The sequence below is a fragment of the Oryx dammah genome, unplaced genomic scaffold (genome assembly GCF_014754425.2).
Source record: "Oryx dammah isolate SB20612 unplaced genomic scaffold, SCBI_Odam_1.1 HiC_scaffold_20, whole genome shotgun sequence".
Classification (NCBI taxonomy): Eukaryota; Metazoa; Chordata; class Mammalia; order Artiodactyla; family Bovidae; genus Oryx; species Oryx dammah.
In genome coordinates, this window is record NW_024070204.1 from 50775491 (window position 1) to 50799771 (window position 24281).

The window sequence follows — 24281 nt, forward strand, 5'->3', positions numbered from 1 at the left end:
GCAGATTCTTTACCAGCTGAGTCACCGGGGAAGCCCAAGAATACAGGAGAGGGTAGCCTATTCCTTCTCCAGCAGATCTTCCCAACCCAGGAATCAAACTGGGGTCTCCTGCAAGACAGGCGGATGATTCTAGGCAGAGAATGTAGAAAAATGTGCTTAGATGATGAGTTGGGTTTGTTTGAAGAAGTGTGGGTAACTCATGAGAACAGAGAAGTAGCAAGAAATATTCCTAGAAAGATATTGTGAGTGTTCAGCCTGGATAGGCAAAAGTGTGGAGGGCAGACATGGAGTGCTGCAAAGCCCATCACCCCCTAGAACGATTCTACCATGCGAAAATGTGGAAGAGGGTATGGTGAGGGTGGAGGTGGAGGTTAGTTATGAATCTATAACTAACAAATAGTATAATGGGAAGAAGGAAAATTTATCTGGGGAGAGAGAGGAAATACCTAATCTTCTGCACCAAATGTCAGCCTAGAAGTGAAGGATGCCAAGTCTGGAGCCTAACCTCCTAGGTTTGTTTCCCCACACCTCCATTTACTAGCTATGCAGTTCTAGGCAACAACCTGCAAATCCTTCTGCCTCATTTTACTCATCTGTAAAATGGGGATAACATTAGTCCCATCTCATGGGGTGGTTTTAGTTATTAAATGAGATGGAATATGTAAAATCCTCTTAAAAACTCCCAGCACATTGTAACTGCTCAATAAATTCTAGCTACTGTGATTGTAGAAAGAAAACACAGGCAACCATTGCCTTAGTTTTAGAGGAGGAAGAGGATGAAAAGATTTAAGTGTGAATCTGATTGTCTTGGATATGTTTAGTGATGAAAGGATACGGAAAACTCGTCAACCACAGGAAGGAGATTGAAAGCTTAAACCTATTCTAACTAGTCATAGAATCTTGTGGTCCCATGAAAACAGAGGGCTAGCATATGTTGTTGAATATGAAAAAGGCCACCCCCCTGAAAAGACTCATTCTATTACTCTATATTTTTTTTTTTTACTTTTCCAATAAAGCAAGAGCTATAAAGCATCCAGGTGTTACTTGCTTGTGCTTCTTCAAAGCAACCTAAGTATTAATAGCTTGAATCCATTTGACTTGACTCTTCTGACTTCATAAAACACAGGTTCCCTGGGTAAGTGATTATTTAGGAAAGTAGATCACTTGGACTATTAAAGCAGGGTTTCTCCACCATGACACTGTTGACAGTCTGGGCCAGGTAATTCTGTTAGAGAAGGGGCTGGTGTCCTGTGCACTGCAGGGTATTTAGCAATGTCTCTGGCCTCTGTTCTCTGGATGCCAGTAGAACTTCCTTCCTCCAGGCATGACAATAAAAGAATGTGCCCAGACGGTGCTGAACATCGCTGAGGGGACAAAATCACCCCTAGTCAAGAAACACTGTTAGACTCATTGGATGGCAAACCATTGCTTGTGTGGGAAAGAGTGGCCAGGATACCTTTGGCTCATGTCCATTCAAACCAAGGCTTTCATCTCAGTGGATTCACTGGGAAGAAATTAACCACTTCAGTGGTTGGTGGGTGGTGGGGTGAAGAGGCAGCAACAGAGACGAAGGCATTACAGATACATAGATGTCTTAGCAAGATCCAAATAGTATTAATAGCATCTGCCAACTAAGCAGAAGGGCCTAGTAGTGATGTTATCACCTTGGTTCATGCAGAATGGGAAAATAAAGTACTTGCTGTTAGAGCAGACACTTTTAGAAGGATTACTTTGATTTTTATCTCAAATTTTCCTGAGTAACAGGACCATGAATCTACCAGATGTGTTCTGCTTCTCGCTTTCTCTGGCATGATAGGCTTTGGAAGGCAGCACGTCAGGCCAGAAGGTTTGTCTGGATGGTCCTGCAGTTGAGAAGCAAGGCCTCTGCTAGTGACCTGTCTCCTCCTAGAAAGCTCACAGCCACGTAGTTGGCACTCACTTTCAAATTTCAATTCAGTTTGGGGCAAATATGAGTTGGGGGAGTTTTCTATAGTGTCTGGGATTCTTATATTGCTCATTTCTATCACTAATTTTGAAAAATGCTAAGATTCAAGGGTCATATATTGGGTAGGCCAAAAAGTTTGTTCTGGTTTTTCTATAAACCGTTACTCAAAAACTTGGATGAACATTTTGGCCAATTCAGTATTTCTAATGTTTAAATTTGTGTTTCTCCTAAGCTTTTTTTTTTCTGATAAAAAGATCTTCCAAAACTAGAAACTTCTCTTCCTTTTATCAAGGTTCTGCCTCTAAGGACACTTCAGGCACAAAGTCTTCAGTGATATTTTAAAGTCAGATTCCTTTTTCAGGAAGAGACATAGTTCTCAAGGGATATCGTTCTTTTCTTATCTGAAAAGAAACAATTTGGGGTTCAAGTTAAATAGTTTCCAACGCAACCAAAATCATTCCACCCAGTAGAACTTAATATTCCCTTCCATTCATACACCATGTTCCAGTGACATTGAGTTATTAATATTCCCTAGGCACACCACATGGGGCTTCCATTTGGCGCTAGTGGTAAAGAACCCACCTGCCAATGCAGAGACGTAAGAGATGAGGGTTCGATCCCTGGGTTGGGAAGATCCCCTGAAGGAGGGCATGGCAACCCACTCCGGTATTCTTGCCTGGAGAATCCCATGGACAGAGGAGCCTGGTGGGCTACAGTCCATGGGGTGGCAAAGAGTCAGACACGACTGAAGTGACTTAGCACAGCACAGCAGCACACCACATAACTTTCATTTTGCTGGGCTTTGCCCTGACTATTCTTTACGCCAGGATGCCTTTTGCTAGAGAACTTGGCAACATTATCTTCTCATAGAAAAGCAAGTTCGTGAAGGATGGAGGGAAGTCATGACCACTAAATACGGTACCTGGAATTGCAGATGTTTGCTCTTGCAGATAGAATTTTTATGAACCTGACTGCTGGGATGCTGAGTCCAGAGAGCAGAAGAATTAATGATATTGCTAATACTAAAGGAAACTCTATTACCCTCTATGGTTATGGCTAGCATATGGCTATGATATTTTAAAACATCTTCATAGTCCAAATAAAAGCAGACCACAAGTGTGAACAAATAGAAAATCCATCATAAAGCAAAAAATAATTCAGTGAGCAACATGCTTTTTAAAACATTAGGTTTAAGTCTGAATCAAATACAAATTAAATGTGAGTAGAAACTCTTCAAAGTAATTTCATTATTCATTTCACTGTAAATTGGTTAATTGCATTACAAGTCAAATAAAAACTCAAAAAGAACTTTCTGGCCACTCACTTTGCCACCTATCAGTGTAAAATTTGCCTCATGGGTTTACTTATCAGATCAACCTAAAATAATGAGGAGAGAGGAGAAGAATACTTCAGTCAACTGATTTAAAGTGTTAGCTTTATTTCCTGAGACAAAGATCCAATTTTCTTGTCTTTAATTTCACCTTTCAGCTTGGTTTTTTTCCCCTTGTTTTTTGCCTCCTATGGAGTCAGGCAAGAATATTTTTTCTTTCGGCAGCTTTCCTCTGTGCACTGGGATGTCAGATTCTCAAGATATACCATATCATGTTTTTTTTATTTTACAATTTTTACCCAGAAGCCAGCCAAAGTTATTCCAAATAGCTCAGTGAACACTAGGATTTTAGAATTTTGACTAAATGTGTTTTTTTTTTTTTAACATATATGTAGCCTGTACTTTTCTACATTTACTATTATTTCTTCTTATAGATAATTTTATTTTTCTCTTCTCTTTTATTTTACTGGATCAAGGCCACTGCATAGTAACTAAAACCTAGCATGTAGCCTTCAGGATTCTCACAACTGACAGCGCATATCCATTAAGCCCAGTTTGATCTTTCAGGAGTTGATCAATTGCAATGGGAGAACCTCGTTTACACTTTATTATTTTCTGTTCTTCCTTTCCGAAGTGTATGTGGAAGGAAGCCTCCACAATAGTTGGAGAAATAAAGTAGCCTAGGGAAAAATCCCATGGTCAGAGGAGCCTGGTAGGCTGCAGTCCATGGGGTCGCTAAGAGTTGGACACGACTGAGCAACTTCACTTTCACTTTTCACTTTCATGCATTGGAGAAAGAAATGGCAACCCACTTCAGTGTTCTTGCCTGGAGAATCCCAGGGACGGTGGAGCCTGGTGGGCTGCCATCTATGGGGTCGCACAGAGTCAGATACAACTGAATCAACTTAGCAGCAGCAGCAGACTTTTGAGCTACAAAATAGTTTCCTGTTTTGTTTCCTGAATGAAAAACTATTAAATATTAACATAGTATGTCAGTGAGAATCCAGCCCAGAAAACAGATGTTGGCCAGGTCAGTCAATAGGGAAAAATCTAATCCTAGGTGACTAGGGGCAATGAGGCTATGCAGAGATTGTAAGCCACTGGGTTTTGAGGGGGTGTTTCTAAAGCCCACAAACTGGGGGCACCACCTACCAAGAGCTAGAACTCACCATAGAGGCACCACCCCTTTTAATAAGGCTGTTCAGAGAGAAGATGCGGAGTCTGAGCTCTGCCCTCCTCCCTCTCCAGTCCCCTGTCCACATCGCCCATTGGAAACTCAAGGGTTTCATGGGGGCAGCATGCAGAACACAGCACAGGAAGGGCGAGAAACAGAGTAGAGAACAAATAGGCAAATGACTGATGCATCTGGAAAGTTTGTTGTCATTTAGTCGCTAAGTTGTATCTGATTCTTTGTGACCCTGTGGACTGTAGCCCACCAGGCTCCTCTGTCCATGGAATGTACTGGACAAGAAAAATAAAGTGCTTCTGTTGGTACAAAGGTCCTCTTTGTTGTACTTCCTCTCTGTGTGTATTAATTTGTTGTTTGGTTTGCATTTGAGATGTGATGATTACTGCCTAACAAGTTCTTCTCCAGAAATCTGGTGATACTGGGCAATTTCCTCTAAAGAAGAGTCGCGGGCAGATGTCTCGTTCAGGAACACAGGCTACTATGCACACGCGCATCTTCTGTTAGTTGATATATTGTTCTCACACATCAGTTGAGCTTGTCCTTCTCACTTGCCTGGATGGTTTACTTCTAGAATTTGCCCCATGAAACTAATGCCTCCAAGGGCTGCGTGGACATGGATTATTCTGATCCTACAAAGGCACAAGACCAGGGAGTACATCTGAGCTGAGCACAGGTTCTGTGAACTATACCACTTGACTGTTCTTTATGCCAGAATGCCTTCTGCTAGAGAAGGGCTATGATTCGTAGGCACAGCCTGCAGCTGGACTCTGCCTTGTTTGAAGTGGTATCTGAAAGACTGAACAGCAATTACTCCCTGTGGCCCAGGGCAGATGATGACTGCGGGGCTTGGCCTTTTCATATTTTCTGGTTTCCTGAGGCCACAGTTCTCACCAATGGTAAAACCTCTTTGCTCTGGTTCATCTGAAAAACACTGTCATTTCAAAAGTGAGAAAGAAAAAGAGAGGTGATTTTTTTTTTTAAGAGATTTTTATGGCAAACAATAGAACAATGCTTCAGAAGTGTTGAATGGGAGAGAGTAAAAGGTAGATGGGTTCAAGAAAGTAGACAGTTCCTGGCTTTCTGTTTTACGAGAACCCAAGGCCTAGGCTTCCCCGATGGCTCAGTGGGTAAAGAATTTTTCTGCAGTGCAGGAGACAAAGGAGACATGGGTTCGATCCCTGGGTTGGGAAGATCCCCTGGAGGAGAAAAAAGGCAACCCACTCCAGTATTCTTGCCTGGAGAATCCCACGACAGAGGAGCCTTACAGGCTACAGTCCATGGGGGCACAGAGTCGGACATGACTGAGCAGGAGCAGGGAAGGCCTGGGGAGGGGAACAAAACCCCCAGTTAAGTCCATTCCTTGGCCTTGTGGATGCTCTTTGTTCAGTTCTATCGTTTTCTTTTCCTCCTCACTGCCTTTCACTCTCCCCAGGACAGGAAGCTCTCTGGGATGGCCCTTCCCCACACCCCCTGCCATCTCTCATGGACACTAGGGTAGTCTGAACTGAACTCATATGAGTGATGTCAAGTCCAAGGGCCAATCCCCAGATCACCCTCCCCTCACTGCCCCATGCCTCCCCACCACCACTGCCCACATGGGAACCGCCCCCAGCCCCCGCCTTAGCTCCTCGGGCCCCTCCGAAAGCCTCCTCCAGCTCTTCATCCCAGAGACCCCAAGCCCATTCTAGTACCATGATTCTCTGCCTCAGTCCAGGCATTTCTCGGACATGGAGATTACATCTTAGGAATACTTAAAGATCCATGATAATCCTTGGAAGGGCCCGCCTGCTCACTCTTATCCGGCACCTGCCCCCTGTCTCCCCATTCCGTCATCTGGCATGCTGCTGGAACAATCACCAGAGACTCCCCACTGGAAGGGCCCCCACTTGCCCTGCCCGTTTGATCATTAACTTTTCAAACCAGAGTAGTTTTTTTCTCTAGTGAGCGTAGCAGCCTGAGGACAGTGACCGAGTCCTCCTCCTTTCTCTCCCTCACTGCAGTGCTGTTCAAAGTGTGGTCAGAGGACCCTAGGATCAGCGCCACCCGAGTGCTTGTTAGAAATGCGGACTCTCGGGTCCTGCCTCAGCCCTTCTAACTCAGAATATCTGGAGGCGGAACTCAGAAGGCGGTCGCGAACCTTCCAGGTGATTCTGATGCCTGCTGAGGCTCAACAAGTGACCCTGTGTTGTAGACACTAGTGTCTTGTGTACGGTAGTTGTTGAGTAAACACCTGTAACTGGAGAATATTTGCAAGTCACAGTGTGGGGTCACACCACAGCCTCCTGAGAGCAGAGGCCAGGTCTGTCTTTATTACTGTGTCCTCAGCATCTCACAGAGAAGGCAATGGCACCCCACTCCAGTACTCTTGCCTGGAAAATCCCATGGATGGAGGAGCCTGGTGGGCTGCGGTCCATGGGGTCGCTAAGAGTCAGACACGACTGAGCGACTTCACTTTCACTTTTCACTTTCATGCATTGGAGAAGGAAATGGCACCCCTCTCCAGTGTTCTTGCCTGGAGAATCCCAGGGACGGGGAAGCCTGGTGGGCTGCCGTCTATGGGGTTGCACAGAGTCGGACACGACTGAAGCGACTTAGCAGCAGCAGTAGCATCTCAAGTAATGCCTGACAGTCTCTCCCATTTTAACTTTTTAAAAGGTTACAAAACAGCAAAGAAAATTACAATGAGGCTTGTTTCAAGAATGAGTTTGAGATTACACATCAATGCCATGTAGATAGTAAGTACTTTTTTGCTGGTGATACTTATACCTTCCATTGATAGAGCACTCTGTGGTTTTCCAGACTCCTTCAGGACATTTTCTCATTGGTCTTCTTGAAAATCTAGAGAAAGCATTAGTAGACTTTGTTCTGCCCTCTCAGCAGAGATTCTTGAAAGCTGAGAGATTAGTTCTTGGTTCTCTGAATTAAGTACAAAAAGAGAGCCCAGGACTTTGAGCTCCTTCTCCAGTGGAAAAGGCTTGCTGTTCAACTGTATTATATTAGCTGAGGGTTTTGGTAACTTAGCCTCAGTAAGTGTTCATTTTACAATTTCTTCATCTGCAAAATGAGAAAAAAAATACCATCTGCCTTGCAGTGTTATATGTATTAAATAATAAATGTGAAACATTTAGTGCACTGCCTGATATGGTTATATTAATGAATTGTTTTATGTTTAAATATTATTTGTATTATTTATTTTTTATTACACCACCAGAGTGACCAGTACTTCACTTGTGGGATAGCAAGGGCCAGGGTCTTCCCCATCGCAGAGGGGGAAACATTTAAGGCAACATTTAAGGCATTTAGTCTGACTTACACAACTGGGAATGTTTCTCACTGCTGATGGCCCTCCCTTGGGTCTCCTGCTGATTCCTGTGGTCACTAAACCTAATAACCCATCAGGATGCTTGAGTGTCTACTGCAGTCACCATGGTGATTCCCATTCTCAATTACAGGTTGCTAATCATTCCAAACACATGCCTTCCTTCCATCAGTTGATAAGTTGTCATGGTTAACCTTTTATTTGTTTAATATATTCGTCTATTCTGTGATTTATCTCATAATTACTAAGCATAGAGAAACCTGTAAGGGATGTTTTGCCAAGTCTTATATTCTCCATATTCCCCTACTGTTTCATACAAATGTTATTGTTTTTATATGTACCAGGAAAAAAGGTTGGAATGCGCTTGTGTGTATCTGTTTGTTGTGTCTGAAACTTATTTTTTTAATTATAGTATAGTTGATTTACAATGTTCTTAGTTTGAAGTGTACAGGAAAGTGATTCAGTTACACATATATTCATTCCTTTTCAGCCTTTTTCCCTCATATAGGTTATTACAGAATATTGAGTGGAGTTGCTGTGCTGTATAGTAGGTCCTTGTTGGTTACCTATTTTATATATAATAGCATGTGTATGTTAATCCCAAATTCCTGATTCATCCCTCACCTCCACAATTTGCCTTTGGCACCCATAGTTTTCTTTCTATATCTGTGTGTCTATTTCTGTTTTGAAATAAGTTCATTTGTATCATTTTTTTTAAATTACAGTCGACATACGAATGGTAACATATGATATACTCCTTTGAAGTATTTTGGTTCCTTGGGAGACATATTATTTCTTCTTTTTAAAAGCAATCAAGTGTTTAGCCTGTGAGGCTCTTCCTAATCAGCAGAATGCAGTCACTGCTTTTCCCTGTGGAAGCGGACAGCATGTTGTAGAAGAGGAGGCATGGAGGGTCTCGGCATGCAGACTCTCATCAGCCCCTCGTAACTGCTTCATACCCACTAGGATGTCACTCCACATCTCGAGTCTCAGCCTTGTCATCTATCCAATGAAGGAGCTGGACGAGGGCCCTCCAAGGCAACCACTCCGTGGTGCTGAAGTGCGAGGTTACTCCCTGAGCATCCTCATCCTAACTCTCGGCGCTAGAGCAGAAAGGACACCATGATTTCTGCAGGCTGGAATGAACAGCCATCACCAGATGACTGTGGAGGGGCCGACACTTGCCTTCCCTTCCACAGTCAGGACGGCACAGACCGTGGAAGAACTCTGCCAGCACCGAGTCCTGGAAGCGATGGGGGCGGGGGCACTGGCATCACATAGAGTGGTGATTCTCCTCCTGTGCTGTTTCTATTCTGTGCTGATATTCTGAACTTACCGGATTTCTTAGGCAGTTTTGCCACATTCGGTCTGTCATTCACTCATTCATTTGACCATGGATTTACTGTTACTGTCTGAGACCTCTCTATGTGCCACACATTTTCCTGAATGCTCAGTGGGGAACAGAACAGTCAGGGGCCCTGCCTGTTGTGGTCTAGGAGGGATACAGACAAGGAGAAGGTCCTAGTGAGTGAGAAACAGGATGTGCGGTCCCCATGTGACGGGCGTCTAATCCAGGGGGGCTGTGTGCTGAGACAAGATGGAAGAGGACAACAGAGCCCAACACAGGGGCTCTAAATGTGTTTTAGACAGCGGCACATGTGATAGCAACCGGTGGATTTCTTGCAAAAATAAGGAAGCTTAAATTCTATGGTGTGCCAGTAAACAGATTCTTTGAAAAAAAGCAAAAACTAAGAAAAACTGATTTAATTCACCAATTTCCATGGTATAAATGCACCCATCATAGTCATTGTCAGAGGTAAGGTTTAAAAACCAACCCACAAAAGTTCTCGATATTTCATAATCGGCGCTTTCAAGCCAGTACTGCCAACTCCAGAACCTTGCCGGAAGCTTTGGCCCCTTACCTGGACAAGCCCCTTCCAAGCGTCTTAGTTGGGGTTTCTCCCGAAGCAGGCTCAGAGAGGGGAATTTGTATACAAGTAGTTGTTTTTACTCAGAAAGTGTAAGAAACAGTACTTTATTAGTGGGAAAGTGTGCTGGGGATGGGAAGGCCACCAGAAAATGGTGTTTCTACCATTATGCTTGAAAATCTGGGAATCAGTGTGGCAGCAGCCTGAGGAGCAAGGGACAGGCACTAGTTAGACACCAATTCCTGTCTGTCACTGGCTGAGGTCTGTTCCTGGGGCATGCTCTCTCTCTCTGTTGCATCTGACTTTCCCTGATGGGCAGAGCGGTCTTCCCTTGCTTCAGAGAAGATTTTAAAGCAAAGAGCTACTAATCTCAAAAATATACAAGCAACTTATGCAGCTCAACTCCAGAAAAATAAACGACTCAATCAAAAAATGGGCCAAAGAACTAAATAGGCATTTCTCCAAAGAAGACATACGGATGGCTAACAAACACATGAAAAGATGCTCAACATCACTCATTATCAGAGAAATGCAAATCAAGACCACAATGAGGTACCATTTCACACCAGTCAGAATGGCTGCAATCCAAAAGTTTACAAGCAATAAATGCTGGAGAGGATGTGGAGAAAAAGGAACCCTCTTACACTGTTGGTGGGAATGCAAACTAGTATAGCCACTATGGAAAACAGTGTGGAGATTCCTTAAAAAATTGCAAATAGAGCTGCCTTATGACCCAGCAATCCCACTGCTGGGCATACACACCGAGGAAACCAGAATTGAAAGAGACACATGTACCCCAATGTTCATCGCAGCACTGTTTATAATAGCCAGGACATGGCAGCAACCTAGATGTCCATCAGCAGATGAATGGATAAGAAAGCTGTGGTACATATACACAATGGAGTATTACTCAGCCATTAAAAAGAATACATTTGAATCAGTTCTAATGAGGTGGATGAAACTGGAGCCGATTATACAGAGTGAAGTAAGCCAGAAAGAAAAACACCAATACAGTATACTAACACATATATATGGAATTTAGAAAGATGGTAATGATGACCCTTTATGCAAGAGAGCAAAAGAGACACAAATGTATAGAATGGACTTTTGGACTCTGAGGGAGAGGGAGAGGGTGGGATGAATTGGAAGAATGGTTTTGAATCATGTATACTATGATGTAAGAAACGAGTGCCAGTCTATGTTCGATACAGGATACAGGATGCTTGGGGCTGGTGCATGGGGATGATCCAGAGAGATGATATGGGGTGGGAGGTGGGAGGGGGATTCAGGATTGGGAGCTTGTATACACCCGTGGTGGATTCATGTCAATGTATGGCAAAACCAATACAGTATTGTAAAATAAAGTAAAAATAAAATTTTAAAAAATAAATAAATAAAGCAAAGAGCTGCAGACACTGGCAGTTTAAAGTGAGCTAGCAAGCCAAGAAGTGGCAAGGCCTGGGGGATATGGGCAGAGCACCAACAGCATCTGCTATATAGATTGCCCTGTACCTAAATCTGTAATTCTTGCTTTTTCTTTTCCACTATGGCTTACCCATATTCACAGAATATTGAATACACTTCCATGTGCTCCACAGTAAGACCTGCTATCTATCCATTCTACAAGTAATAGTTTGTATCTGCTAATCCCAAACTCCCAGTCCTTCCCTTGCCCACCTCACTCCCCCTTGGCAACCGTTAAGTCTGTTCTCTATATCGGTGGGTCTGTTCCTGTTTCATAAATAATGTCATTTGTGTAACATTTTAGATTCTACATATAAATATCATAAGGTGTTTGTCTTTCTCTTTCTGGCTTCTCTTAGTATGATAATCTCTAGGTCCATCCATGTTGCCACAAATGGCATTATTTTGTTCCTTTCATGGCTGAGTAGTATTCCATTTCACCCATTCATCTGACAATGGACATTTAGGTGTTTCCGTGCCTTGGCTATTGTAAATAGTGCTGCTGTGAACATAATGGTGCATGTATTTTTTCGAGTTACAGTTTTGTCTGGGTATTGCTGGATCATATGGCAAGTCTATTTTTAGTTTTTTGAGGAATATCCATACTATTATCCATAGCGGCTGCATCAATTTACATTCCCACCAACAGTGTGAACAGTTTTCCTTTTCTCCACACCCTCTAGCATTTGCTATTTACAGACTTTTTAAAGATGGTTATTCTGACCATCTATATTTCTAATTTGCATTTTTCCCCCTTAAACCTGACCCTCACATTTTAAACTAGTTTTAGGCCTTGCAAAACCTAGAGCCATCCATAGTGATAGCTCCTACTTGTTGGAAACTGTAGCATGTTTGAAAAATTCAAAGAAATTAATAAGGCTGTATCAAAGTTGGGAGGAGAGTGGGGAGCGAAAGATGGAAAGGAATGATGGGCTCTTCTAGGTTTGGCTGAAATATGCTGATCTCTGCGGAACTCAGCTGGGCTGCTCCTGGCTTCTCCCTCCTGTGACAGGCTGGCAGAGCAGCCCTCTTCCTGGGATGGGTTCCTGCCACAATGAAGAGCAAGAATACAAGAGGGCTGATGAAACTCACAAGGCCTCTGTACCTCTTGCTCACCAGTGGCTCACATCAAATCTCCTCATATTCCATTGACCAAAGCAATGTGCTTGGCCCAGTCCAAAGCCAGGGAGGTGCAGGGAAATAGGACCCACCTCCAAGGAAGGAGGTCATGACTCAGTGAGTTCAGTACTACAGTCTACTCTAGGATTTTCACCGAGATGTTAGTGGTGGTTATCTGGGGGTAGTGAGATTTCTGATAATTTTTATTTTTGCTTTAGCTTTTGTCTTATTAGAATATTTAATGAGAATAAACCAATCTTATCAAAAACTATAAACCCATTTCTTTAAATTCTAAAAATATTAATATTGGAGAAAATTTATTTGAAGGTGCTTTTTTAGCATTTACTTTTATAACTCAATTAAAGGAGTTAATGTACATATGCAAAGCCTGTCTTAACTTCTTAAACTACCTCTTAACTTCTACAGCATATATAAATCATTAAGTTTTATCATGCTCCTGTTTTTGTTTTCTTACTGCCACTTACTCATTTTAAAATTTATTTTGTATATACCTTGTATTGCTGTATGTACCTCTGTAAACCACCTGCAAACACTTTGGGTATTAGATGGGAAGTAAAGAAACAGATTATTTTAAAAACTAAACCAGGTATGGGAGAGAGAGCCATACAGTCATACACAGAACTCACTTGGAGAGATTCTTTTTTAAATGCCTATGACAACGTCCCTAAAAGTTCTGATTTAATTGTTCTAGGTTGAAGTAATTTTTAACAGCTCTCCAAGGTTGAGAATAATTGGATAAATAAGTGATTAAGTTAGTGGGAATGTAACAGAAGGGACAATTCTATGTGATGAGCAGTAGCAGATTGGGAAATTCCATAACAATTTGAAGTCTGCTGAGATGTGGAAGGCTGAAGCTCCTGAATGTTGAAGAGAATAAGGGAAATGAATGCTGGGGGGAACTCTGAGCTTCCAGAATGAAGGACAGCGCTGCTGTTAAGATCTGGCTGAGATTCACTGCAAGGAGAGAGCTGAACATGTTCCCTCTGATAAGCAATTTCCCCATGTATATCCCAGATCAGAGCCTAAGCGATAACTGCTTTTTGGATTACTGAGGCACATTCTGTGGACTGTTTTTCAGAACATTATGACTAATAAGAGTCTCTTCTTTATGAAAACAGATTGAACTCATAGGAAATTATTTATATACACAGAACAAAGGAGAGGAAATAGAGATATTATAGGAATTTGGTTTCTTTGTTTATAACTCTCCTAAATTATTTTATTCTGTGCAGCGTTCAGTCATTTATGTGTAAAATATGAAAATCTCATCTCCCCCTGCCTGATAATATAAAACAAAAGAAAAATAATCCTCTTTCTTTACATATACAGTTATAGAGAAAACATAAAAATAAGACAATATATAGAGAGGGGTTATTGTTTTGTTTTTAACTTAAAGACAGATAACAGATTTTTTTTTTTTAATAGTAACCATCATCTGGTTACTGGTAAGGTCTGAGTTAATTGCCATTTGTCGGGTAACCATGGTGACCAGCATATTGCTTTTGAGTCCATTAATCTTGCTGAGATTAACAGCAAACCCCAAAGGATCTTTAGCAGCGATTCAGAAATAAATCATCTTTTCACATGTATGTTATTTTGTGACAGCCACTTTCTTTAAAACTGTCTCTCTAATAGACAAGGAAATATGACAGTCCCTAATGAGGTGATAGAAACCCATTCCCGAATAAGAAATTTTGCAAAATACGGTAAATGACTGAAAAAGTAGATACACAGAAATGTCACATGAAAGAATAATTTACTGAATAGACGTGTGTCATGCTCCTAATAGACACACCAAAGAAGACCATTTACTCCCAGGTAGAAATGTATTTGTCTAGGACCTCAGCCTCAAGATACGAACTGGAGACAAGATTTGAGACGAGGAAAGACAAGACAACTTTTCTTCAATTAAGAAAAGTCAAATTATTATTTAGATGATAGAAATTACAAGGGATGAGTTGAGGTGGATTTAGAAAGAGAAAGAGCTGGCTGCCCAAGCTGGGACTAACAGTGTTTTATATTTGTAAAACGATGTTTGCAACTTAGAAAGTAGAGCATGATCCTACCTCAACCACATTTGTCTTACTACAGCCCCAGAAAGTAAATGCAAAATGTGGTAGCCTCATTTTATAGATGAAGATGCTGAAGCTAAAGAAGATAGCATGAGTTACCTATACCCACTTGGTATTAGTGCTTTCTTTTAAATGAATTGAATAAACTGTTAGGATTCTGAGTTGGAAGGCATAGGGACTGGATTATCATCCCCACATTCTTCTGACCTTAATTCATATTATTCTCTAGATGAAATACAGCTCTGGGGCTTTCTCAGCTCATGGGGTTTATATTTTCTCATCTCCATGTTTTCCTGAGCTAAAGGAATGATGCAAGCTCTTATTTCAACCTAGGTCTTCATGTATAAAAGAAATACCGAGAAAACAATAGTGTTTTACAGAATGTAAGATGCAGAACTATTCATATTTTAACATATCTGAAATTGGGATGTGTCTTGTAACTAATGGCTTATTATAATTGCTGATGCTATATGAAAAATAGATTCCACTACCTACACACGTGCCAACTTGGTCATAGTTGTGTATATTGCCAACTGAGTGGTGGAATCATTAGGACGTGGGTAGAAAGTTATTGTGTATGAAAGAAGGGGTATCAGTTTTACACTAGGAATGTGAATACTCATTTTGGAGTAATGACTATCATTTCATGTTTTCCTGTAAAGCAACAAATCTAGTGCTCTACAGGTCTTAAGGGAAGATACCCACAAGCAGAAGGGTAGGTTGAACTTTCTTGTTGAGATAGTCATGGGATGGTTATCTCTCATAAACAAAGTATCATGAACAAAGCAACTAAAATAGAAAAACTTACTAAATCCCTCAGAATACATGAAAAAAATTTTCAAAGTAACAAGAAGCTGATGTGTGTAACAAGTTTGTCCAGCAGGACTATTATTAAAGTATTGTATCATACTTTCATTGGCTGCTCTTTTTTTTTGTTCTGGGCCATTCATTAAATAATTTTTATCTTATAATCCATGCTGCTTAGATTCTATGATATGTGGTAGTTTATGAATCAGTCAGTATGGTTCTGATCCCCTGTAGCCGGTGATTGGATTTTATCTAAAGTTACCCTATGGGCTGGATGAAGCACAAGCTAGAATCAAGATTGCTGCGGGAAAAATATCAGTAACCTCAGATATGCAGATGACACCACCCAAAAGCAGGAAGTCAAGAAACACCTGGAGTAACAGGAAAATTTGGCCTTGGAATACAGAATGAAGCAGGGCAAAGGCTAATAGAGTTTTGCCAAGAGTACACACTGGTCATAGCAAACACCCTCTTCCAACAACACAAGAGAAGACTCTACACATAGACATCACCAGATGGTCAACACCGAAATCAGACTGATTATATTCTTTGCAGCCAAAGATGCAGAAGCTCTATACAGTCAGCAAAAGCAAGACCGGGAGCTGACTGTGGTTCAGATCATGAACTCCTTATTGCCCAATTCAGACTTCAGTTGAAGAAAGTAGGGAAAACCACTAGACCATTCAGGTATGACCTAAATCAAATCCCTTATGATTATACAGTGGAAGTGAGAAATAGATTTAAGGGACTAGATCTGATAGATAGAGTGCCTGATGAACTAGGGACAGAGGTTCGTGACATTGTACAGGAGACAGGGATCAAGACCATCCCCATGGAAAAGAAATGCAAAAAAGCAAAATGGCTGTCTGGGGAAGCCTTACAAATAGCGGTGAAAAGAAGAGAAGCAAAAAGCAAAGGAGTAAAAGAAAGATATAAGCATCTGAATGCAGAGTTCCAAAGAATAGCAAGAAGAGATAATAAAGCCTTCCTCAGCAATCAATGCAAAGAAATAGAGGAAAACAACAGAATGGGAAAGACTAGAGATCTCTTTAAGAAAATTAGAGATACCAAGGGAACATTTCATGCAAAGATGGGCTCGATAAAGGACAGAAATGGTATGGACCTAACAGAAGCAGGAGATATTAAGAAGAGGTGGCAAGAATACACAGAACTGTACAAAAAAGATCTTCACGACCAAGATAATCACAATGGTGTGATCACTCACCTAGAGCCAGACATCCTGGAATGTGAAGTCAAGTGGGCGTTAGAAAGCATCACTATGAGCAAAGCTAGTGGAGGTGATGGAATTCCAGTTGAGCTATTTCAAATCCTGAAAGATGATGCTCTGAAAGTGCTGCACTCAATATGCCAGCAAATTTGGAAAACTCAGCAGTGGCCACAGGACTGGAAAAGGTCAGTTTTCTTTCCAATCCCAAAGAAAGGCAATGCCAAAGAATGCTCAAACTACCACACAATTGCACTCATCTCACACGCTAGTAAAGTAATGCTCAAAATTCTCCAAGCCAGGCTTCAGCAATACATGAACCGTGAACTTCCTGACGTTCAGCTGGTTTTAGAAAAGGCAGAGGAACCAGAGATCAAATTGCCAACACCTGCTGGATCATCGAAAAAGCAAGAGAGTTCCAGAAAAACATCTATTTCTGCTTTATTGACTATGCCAAAGCCTTTGACTGTGTGGATCACAATAAAGTGTGGAAAATTCTGAGAGAGATGGGAATACCAGACCATCTGACCTGCCTCTTGAGAAATCGATATGCAGGTCAGGAAGCAACAGTTAGAACTGGACATGGAACAACAGACTGGTTCCAAATAGGAAAAGGAGTACATCAAGGCTGTATATTGTCACCCTGCTTATTTAACTTCTATGCAGAGGACATCATAAGAAATGCTGGACTGGGAGAAGCACAAGCTGGAATCATATAACCTCAGATATGCAGATGACACCACCCTTATGGCAGAAAGTGAAGAGGAACTAAAGAGCCTCTTGATGAAAGTGAAAGACGAGAGTGAAAAAGTTGGCTTAAAGCTAAACATTCAGAAAACGAAGATCATGGCATCTGGTCCCATCACTTCATGGAAATAGATGGGGAAACACTGTCAGACTTTATTTTTGGGGGCTCCAAAAATCACTGCAGATGGTGATTGCAGCCATGAAATTAAAAGACGCTTACTCCTTGGAAGGAAAGTTATGACCAACCTAGGTAGCATATTAAAAAGAAGAGACATTACTTTGCCAACAAAGATCCATCTAGTCAAGGCTATGGTTTTTCCAGTGGTCATCTATGGATGTGAGAGTTGGACTGTGAAGAAAGCTGAGCGCCGAAGAATTGATGCTTTTGAACTGTGGTGTTGGAGAAGACTCTTGAGAGTCCCTTGGACTGCAAGGAGATCCAATCAGTCCATCCTAAAGGAGATCAGGCCTGGGTGTTCATAGGAAGGACAGATGCTAAAGGTGAAACTCCAATACTTTGGCCACCTGATGCGAACTGACTCATTGGAAAAGACCCTGATGCTGGGCAAGATTAAAGGCAGGAGAAAAAGGGGATGACAGAGGATGATGAGATGGTTGGATGGCATGACCGACTCGACGGACATGAGTTTGTGTAAACTCCGGGAGTTGGTGATGGACAGGGAGGCCTGGCGTGATGCAGTCCATGCGGTCGCAAAGAGTTGGACACTAAGCAACTGAACTGAACTGAACTGAACCCTGTTGATGGTGGACATTGTCAGGAAGTCCAAACTAGTTAAAAACAAATCTTACTCTATTAACCAGCTCTGATGGCAAATTAATGTTTTGTTCACCTCAGCACAAATAGCCCAGACCATAATTACTACTTGATTAAAAAGAGAAATGGTCTCCAATGGCTCTTTAAGCTTTTAAGATAATGGTTCTGTAGAATTCCTTGGTAATTATAGAAAATGTTCATTTTAAATTATTTCCTTTTCAATTTAAGACATTGCAGAAGTTACAGTATTTTTTATATAAGAACAAACAGAAAGCGGTATGTTTGATGTAATCATGGCCTCCCCAAATTATACACACACATATATATACTATATATATAGTATAAACAGGGAATATTCTGTATGAATAGATGTATAATCTATCACTGTGGCATCTTAAGATGTCCATGAGTTATTATGTTAGCAGAACTGAGAGACAGACATATTTAATGGGAAAAGCAAGCATTCCATTAACTTGGTCAAGTGAAAGAAAGTGAAGTCACTCAGTTGTGTGCAACTCTTTGCGACCCCATGGACTGTCCATGGGCTTTTTAAGGCAAGAATACTGGAGTGGGTTGCCATTTCCTTCTCCAGGGAATCTTCCCAACCCAGGGATTGAACCCAGGTCTCCTGCATTGTAGGGAGACACTTTTACTATCTGAGCCACCAGGGAAGTTTTTTGTTTTGTTTTGTTTTTTTTAACCTGGTTAAACAGTAAAAATCAGCTCGTGTTTTTTGTTTTGTTTTTTTAACCTTCACAAAAGTGCACCCCTATCCTGGGCTGAATTTTTTCAGGCAAGCATTCGTCCTTGGTAAATTCAGCAGGCCATGCCATTTACACACCAGCCCCCACCCCTTATGCAAGTAGGACATTCTCCTGAGACTGCTCTCCTTAATCTCATTCTGCATATTTTATTTCTAGCTGTGTGCCAAGATAAGAACTTTCCCCATTAACAGAGGGGCTCTCAACCTAGGCCCTTTCTAGGCATAGGCTAAGCCTTGGTTAACAAGAACTATACAAGCAAAGGGATAACTTTTCTTTTTTTTAATTACCCAAGGAAATGTGATTAGAGTTCCTTTCAAAGAACCTTTGAAATTTCTTTGTACAGTTATGTTACCACTTGAGATTTAAGATGTGTCCAGGTATAAAATATTTTTTACACCTTAATTTACTCTTAATTCTCCAATTTTCATATATTCCACACTTATATAAGATGCGGTAAGTGAAAAAGTTTAGGTTTTGAATGTCTGCCTTTATTTTCCCAGTTTATAGATACATGTTGAATGTCACTGTTGCTAGAGGAATATATTATTAACTTAGGTGTCAGAATTAGAAAGGTCCTATCCCTGGATTTTTCTGATAAAATGTGTTGCACCTTGAGATGCTCACATGGAACCAAAGGTATCTTTCACCAGATATTTTAATCTCATTTGAAAACTTGTACTTGGTTCAGGGAAGTACTCTGAAATCAGACCCTGTCTGCCTCTCAGCTCTCTCCTTTCTTCTTGGAAGGGAGAAATAGTGATGACATCTCATTGAAAGCTCTCCTGCTACAGTTTAAAGCTATTGGCTTTCGTTCTCTCTTCAAGTTGAGAACAGTTCACCACTATTTTCTATTTTAAAATCCTGAAGGATTTGACAGTTGCTAGTAAGAACATACTAAGCTTCTCTTTTTGACACTGTACAAATCCCTTCATTAAACTTTCAACATTTTTTTTAGGTTTTCTCTCTCTCTCTTGACCACCCACTGGGTGATGTGTCTTTCCCACCTATCTTGAATTGTTATCAAATAAGAATGTGGCCAATAAAAAGGGAAGATTAAAGAACATGGCTTCCTTTCAGCTTCTGTTCTGAAATGACAACAAATACACTAGAACTTAACTTCTCAGACTTTTAATGAGTGGTACTGATGTGTGTTTCAGAACTATGCTGCTTGGGTTTGATTTCCAGATTTACTGCTTTACTAGCTGAGTTGTTTTGAGCAAATTTTTTAACCTCTCTATTCCTCATTTTCCTCAGCTATAAAATGGAGATCATAATGGTATCTCCATTGAGTTACTCTAAGGATTAAGTTAACATATAAAGAGTTTGAAACAGTACCTGTAAATATTAACTATTATAACTATCTTTTATTTTTTTTTTAATTTATTTATTTTTAATTTTTACTTTACAATTCTGTATTGGTTTTGGCATAGATTGACATGAATCCACCACAGGTGTACATGCGTCCCCAAACATGCCAGAAGTTGGTTATGAGCCTTATGATCCGTACTGGAAGCTTATTGTGAATTCTAGCTATCCTGTTTATGGTAACTTAAAACACTAGCTCATTGTATTATAACTGTAACATTAACAAACCTGGCATTTTTCTCTGAAAAATGTAAGGCAGGAGAATATTAATTCTTATAATCTGGTTTTTTTTTAATATTATAATTGGCCCCATGTTTCCTAACCAAATTGTCTTAGCTTTTTAAGTTGTGAGTGTAACATGGTAGAATGAGGTTTTCCTGTGACGGACTGTAAATAGTGACCAGCCACCTCAGGTTTCTTGGAAGTAAGGGATTTCTTGGGACAAAGAACTTTTACTGCTAAAACTGGGAACATCTTGGGCAAACTGGGATGGTTGGCCACTCATTCCAGTTATAAAGGTACTGTGGAATGTGGAGAAGAAGAGAAGGAAGCAGCAGTAGTAATATTAACCTCACCAAATCCAGAAGAATTCTCAGTACACCACCACAGGTGCCCTGATTTTTGACTCATGTGATCTCAAATGAGTATCCGAAGGGTAGACTTGCACTGAACTAATTAACTCTAAATGTCAGGCATTTGGGCTTCATTTTTTGCTGTTACCATCATCTGTCTGTGGGATGTATTTCTTCATTTTATGCTGTTGCACTTTTCTCTGATCAGTTTTTTGCCTTTTCCTTTTTCCTTTTTAGGTCAACTCAAATCAAAACATACTCATGGGATAATGCCCAGGTTATCCTGGTTGGGAACAAATGTGACATGGAAGATGAGCGAGTCATCTCAACCGAGAGGGGCCAACATTTAGGAGAACAGCTTGGTAAGAAACAAATGATCAAATTAACAAGAAAAAGAACATGTTAATTACTTGTAACACAGAAGAGAGTCCCAGCTAATTGCTAAGATGAATTAAATGAAAAGATTGTCAACCCAACAGTGGAAGCCAACACATTATCTGTTAGCAGTACATAGATTTTGTCCCCCTTTCTGTGGCATCCTTAGAATACAAGCACAATTACAGAAGCAAAATAGACAGCCAGCATTTGGATCTAGAACACAGAGTTCCAATTCTCATTGCATAAAACAGACAGGATATGCCTTGTTTGGTATTTCTTTGGGGCTTTTCCTCTATATACAACACTTGACACTGAGAGCACATTATTATTCTATGTGATTGTTGTTTTCAACTTTCCACTGGAGGAGGGTGGATAATAGGCACAGAATAGGTTGCATTAGATTTTGGTTCTAAGTACACTGGTGGCAATACGTGTCATAGTTACAAACCTCTTTGAGGCTCAATCTCCTCATCTTTTAAGAATGAGTATCATGACTCATGCCTACTTTATTAAGTCTTTGTAGATAAAAGCAACTGAGATGAGAGATATGGAAAAACTCGAGAAATGCAAAAGCCAATTCAAATGTAAAAGATTCTATCTAGGGAAAAAATGTTGGAGTCAGTAGGGTAGAATTTTGGTACAAAGGAGGGGATCATGACTGATTTTTTAAAAAATATTTTTTATTGCAGTATAGTTGATTACAAGGTTGTGTTGGTTTCAGGTGTACAGCCAAGTGAGTCAGTTACACACACACACTCACACACTCACACTCTCCCTCCCTAGAGGTCTCTGTAACTATCCTCATTTCTTTTCATTCTTTGCCTCTGTTCTGTTCTGTGGCAGTGACTTCCACATGACTTCCACCATTCTATCTTCCAGCTCACTTGTCTGCTCTGCCTCAGTTATTCTCTTGATTCTTTCTAGTGTAATTTTTAAGTTATTATGTTGTTCACCTCTCTTTGTTCTTTAAATTTTCTCTTTTTAAAACATTTTTGGTATCTTCTTGGTCTATGCCTCCATTCTTCTTCTCAGATTTTGAATCATATTTACCATTATTACTCTGAATTATTTTTCAGGTAGATTGCCTATGTTCTTCTCTTTCTTTGGTTGTTATTTGGGGTTTTAAGTTTTGCTGCTTCATCTGCACACATTTCTCTGTTTTCTCATTCTGTCTTTCTGTGTTTGTGGTCTCCTTTCCATAGACTGAAGGATCACAATTCCTCTTGCTTCTGGTGTCTGGCCCCTGGTGGATGAGGGGTTGGTCCTGGGGTAAGGTAGATGTCCCGGTGGGAGGGACTGGCACCTGCCTCTGGTGAGTGGAGCTGGGTCTTGTTCCTCTTGGGGGCAAGGGGGTGTCAGGGGGTGTGATTTGAGGTGGCTGTGAGCTCAGTGCAACTTTAGGCAGCCTGTCTCCTGATGGGTGACACTATGTTCCTATCTACTTTGTTGTTTGGCTTGAGGCTTTCCAGCACTGGAGGCTATAGGTTGCTGGGTTGAGCTGGGTCTTGGTGCCAAAACTGGGACCTCCTAGAGAGCTCACACTGATCGTATTCCCTGGGGTCTCCATTACCAGTCTCCCTGCCCCCACAGTGAGCTACAGCCGACCCTCACCTCTCAGGGGACCCTCCAGGACCCCTAGGTAGGTCTTACCCAGGTTGCTATGATGTATGCACTTGTTTTTGCTGGTCCCAGTGCATGACACCTTGTGTGTGCCCTCTAAGAGTGGACTCCGTTTTCCTCAGCCCTGTGGAACTCCTGCACTCAACCTCTTCTCGTCTTCAAGGTTAAATGCTCTGGGGGTTGTTCTTTCAAATGACAGACCCTCAGATTGTGTCTTGGAGGGCTGTTTTTATGTAGGGACATTTCTGTGTAGCCTGTGTGGGTTTTTTTTCCTGGTGCTAAGGCTGCTTTTAGTATAGATGTCTGCCACCTCTTCTTCAGTGTATGCTGTCCATGATCCCCTTGATAGGAGGCATGATGGATATGTGGTGACCAGAGCCTGCACTGGATACTGAGCAGGGCCTTCCTTTTGTTCTGTGGTTGTACAGGATCTGCTCCCTAGTTCTTGGAGTAGGAGCTCCCAGCTCTATTTCCTAGCTGTGTTTCTGATCTGTGATGTGAGTTAGGTGAGATTGGAGCACTCCTACTGGGACAGAAGCCACTGAGTGTTCCTCCTCTTGAGCTACTCACGCGTAGGTGTGCTCTGCTGTGTCATCTTTCATCTGTTGTGCAGGCTTTCAGATTATACTGTTATTGACAGTGCTCTCATTCCCACCTTAACTATCTGTATGCCGGCAGTTGGCCCTGGTGTTTCTTGTGTGCGTGCTACGTCACTTCAGTCATGTCCAACTCTTTGCAACCCCTTGGACTGTAGCCCACCAGGCTTTTCTGTCCATGGGATTCTCCAGGCAAGAACACTGTAGTGGGTTGCAACTTCCTTCTCCAGGGGATCTTCCCAATCCAGGGATCGAACCCGTGTCTCCTGCACTGCAAGCGGATTCTTTAACCACTGAGCCACCTGGATATTCCTTGAGCATTGTTTTCACCAAGCCACCAGCACAGATCCCCTGAACTCAGGTCCCAGGATTGCAGTAATCATAGATCTGGACCCACTGTGGGTGCTACGGGGGCAGCTCAGACTTTGGCCTGAAACAGCATCCGTGTGTATGTGCCTGTGAAGTCCACAGCTGCTAAAGCTAGACCTGTCTCAGCTGCAGGAGCATTCACTGTCCATTCAGACATTCTGCAGGTGCTGAGTGTACAAAGCCAGTTGCTGGGCTGTAAATCCATTGTTTGTGTAGCCGTGAGGAAAGATTTTATCTCTTCTTCCTTAGTTGCATGGCTCCTGGGGCTAAGCTGTGTGTACAGGAGCCACCTATAGGCATCTGTTCCTGAGTCTGGCCCACAGCACACAAGCCTGCCTTGTAGGGTCGGGGTGGGTGGCGTGGAGGAGGTCATGGCTGGGGGCGACTCTGGCAGGGGCCACTGCATAAGAGGAGAGGCTTCAGTGGCCATCACTGATTTATTAGTTCAAGGCTTTTTTTTTTTTTTTTTACTGAGCATGTGCTATATATATCCTGCACTGTGCCAGACATTATAAGGGATACCAAAAAACTATGATCCATAGTTCCTAGGCTCAAGTTGCTTTCAGTCAAGTGGGGAGACCAGAGATATACACAAGAGAGCAGGAATTATAAAACAACAATAAAATAGGATAATGAGGATATAATAAGCTGGAGGTGCATGCTAAGAAGAAAGCAA

At 41.5% G+C, this 24281-nt stretch overlaps 1 protein-coding gene across 2 annotated transcripts in view; it reads left to right on the top strand.

The window, feature by feature from the left end:
- The window catches only part of RAB3C (RAB3C, member RAS oncogene family), a 295041-nt gene that overhangs the window by 233214 nt on the left and 37546 nt on the right, over positions 1-24281 (top strand). For both annotated transcript variants that reach the window (XM_040262564.1, XM_040262563.1), the window contains exon 4: positions 20880-21004. In XM_040262564.1, the coding sequence (XP_040118498.1) occupies positions 20880-21004 (125 nt within the window). The remainder of the gene's footprint in view (positions 1-20879; positions 21005-24281) is intronic.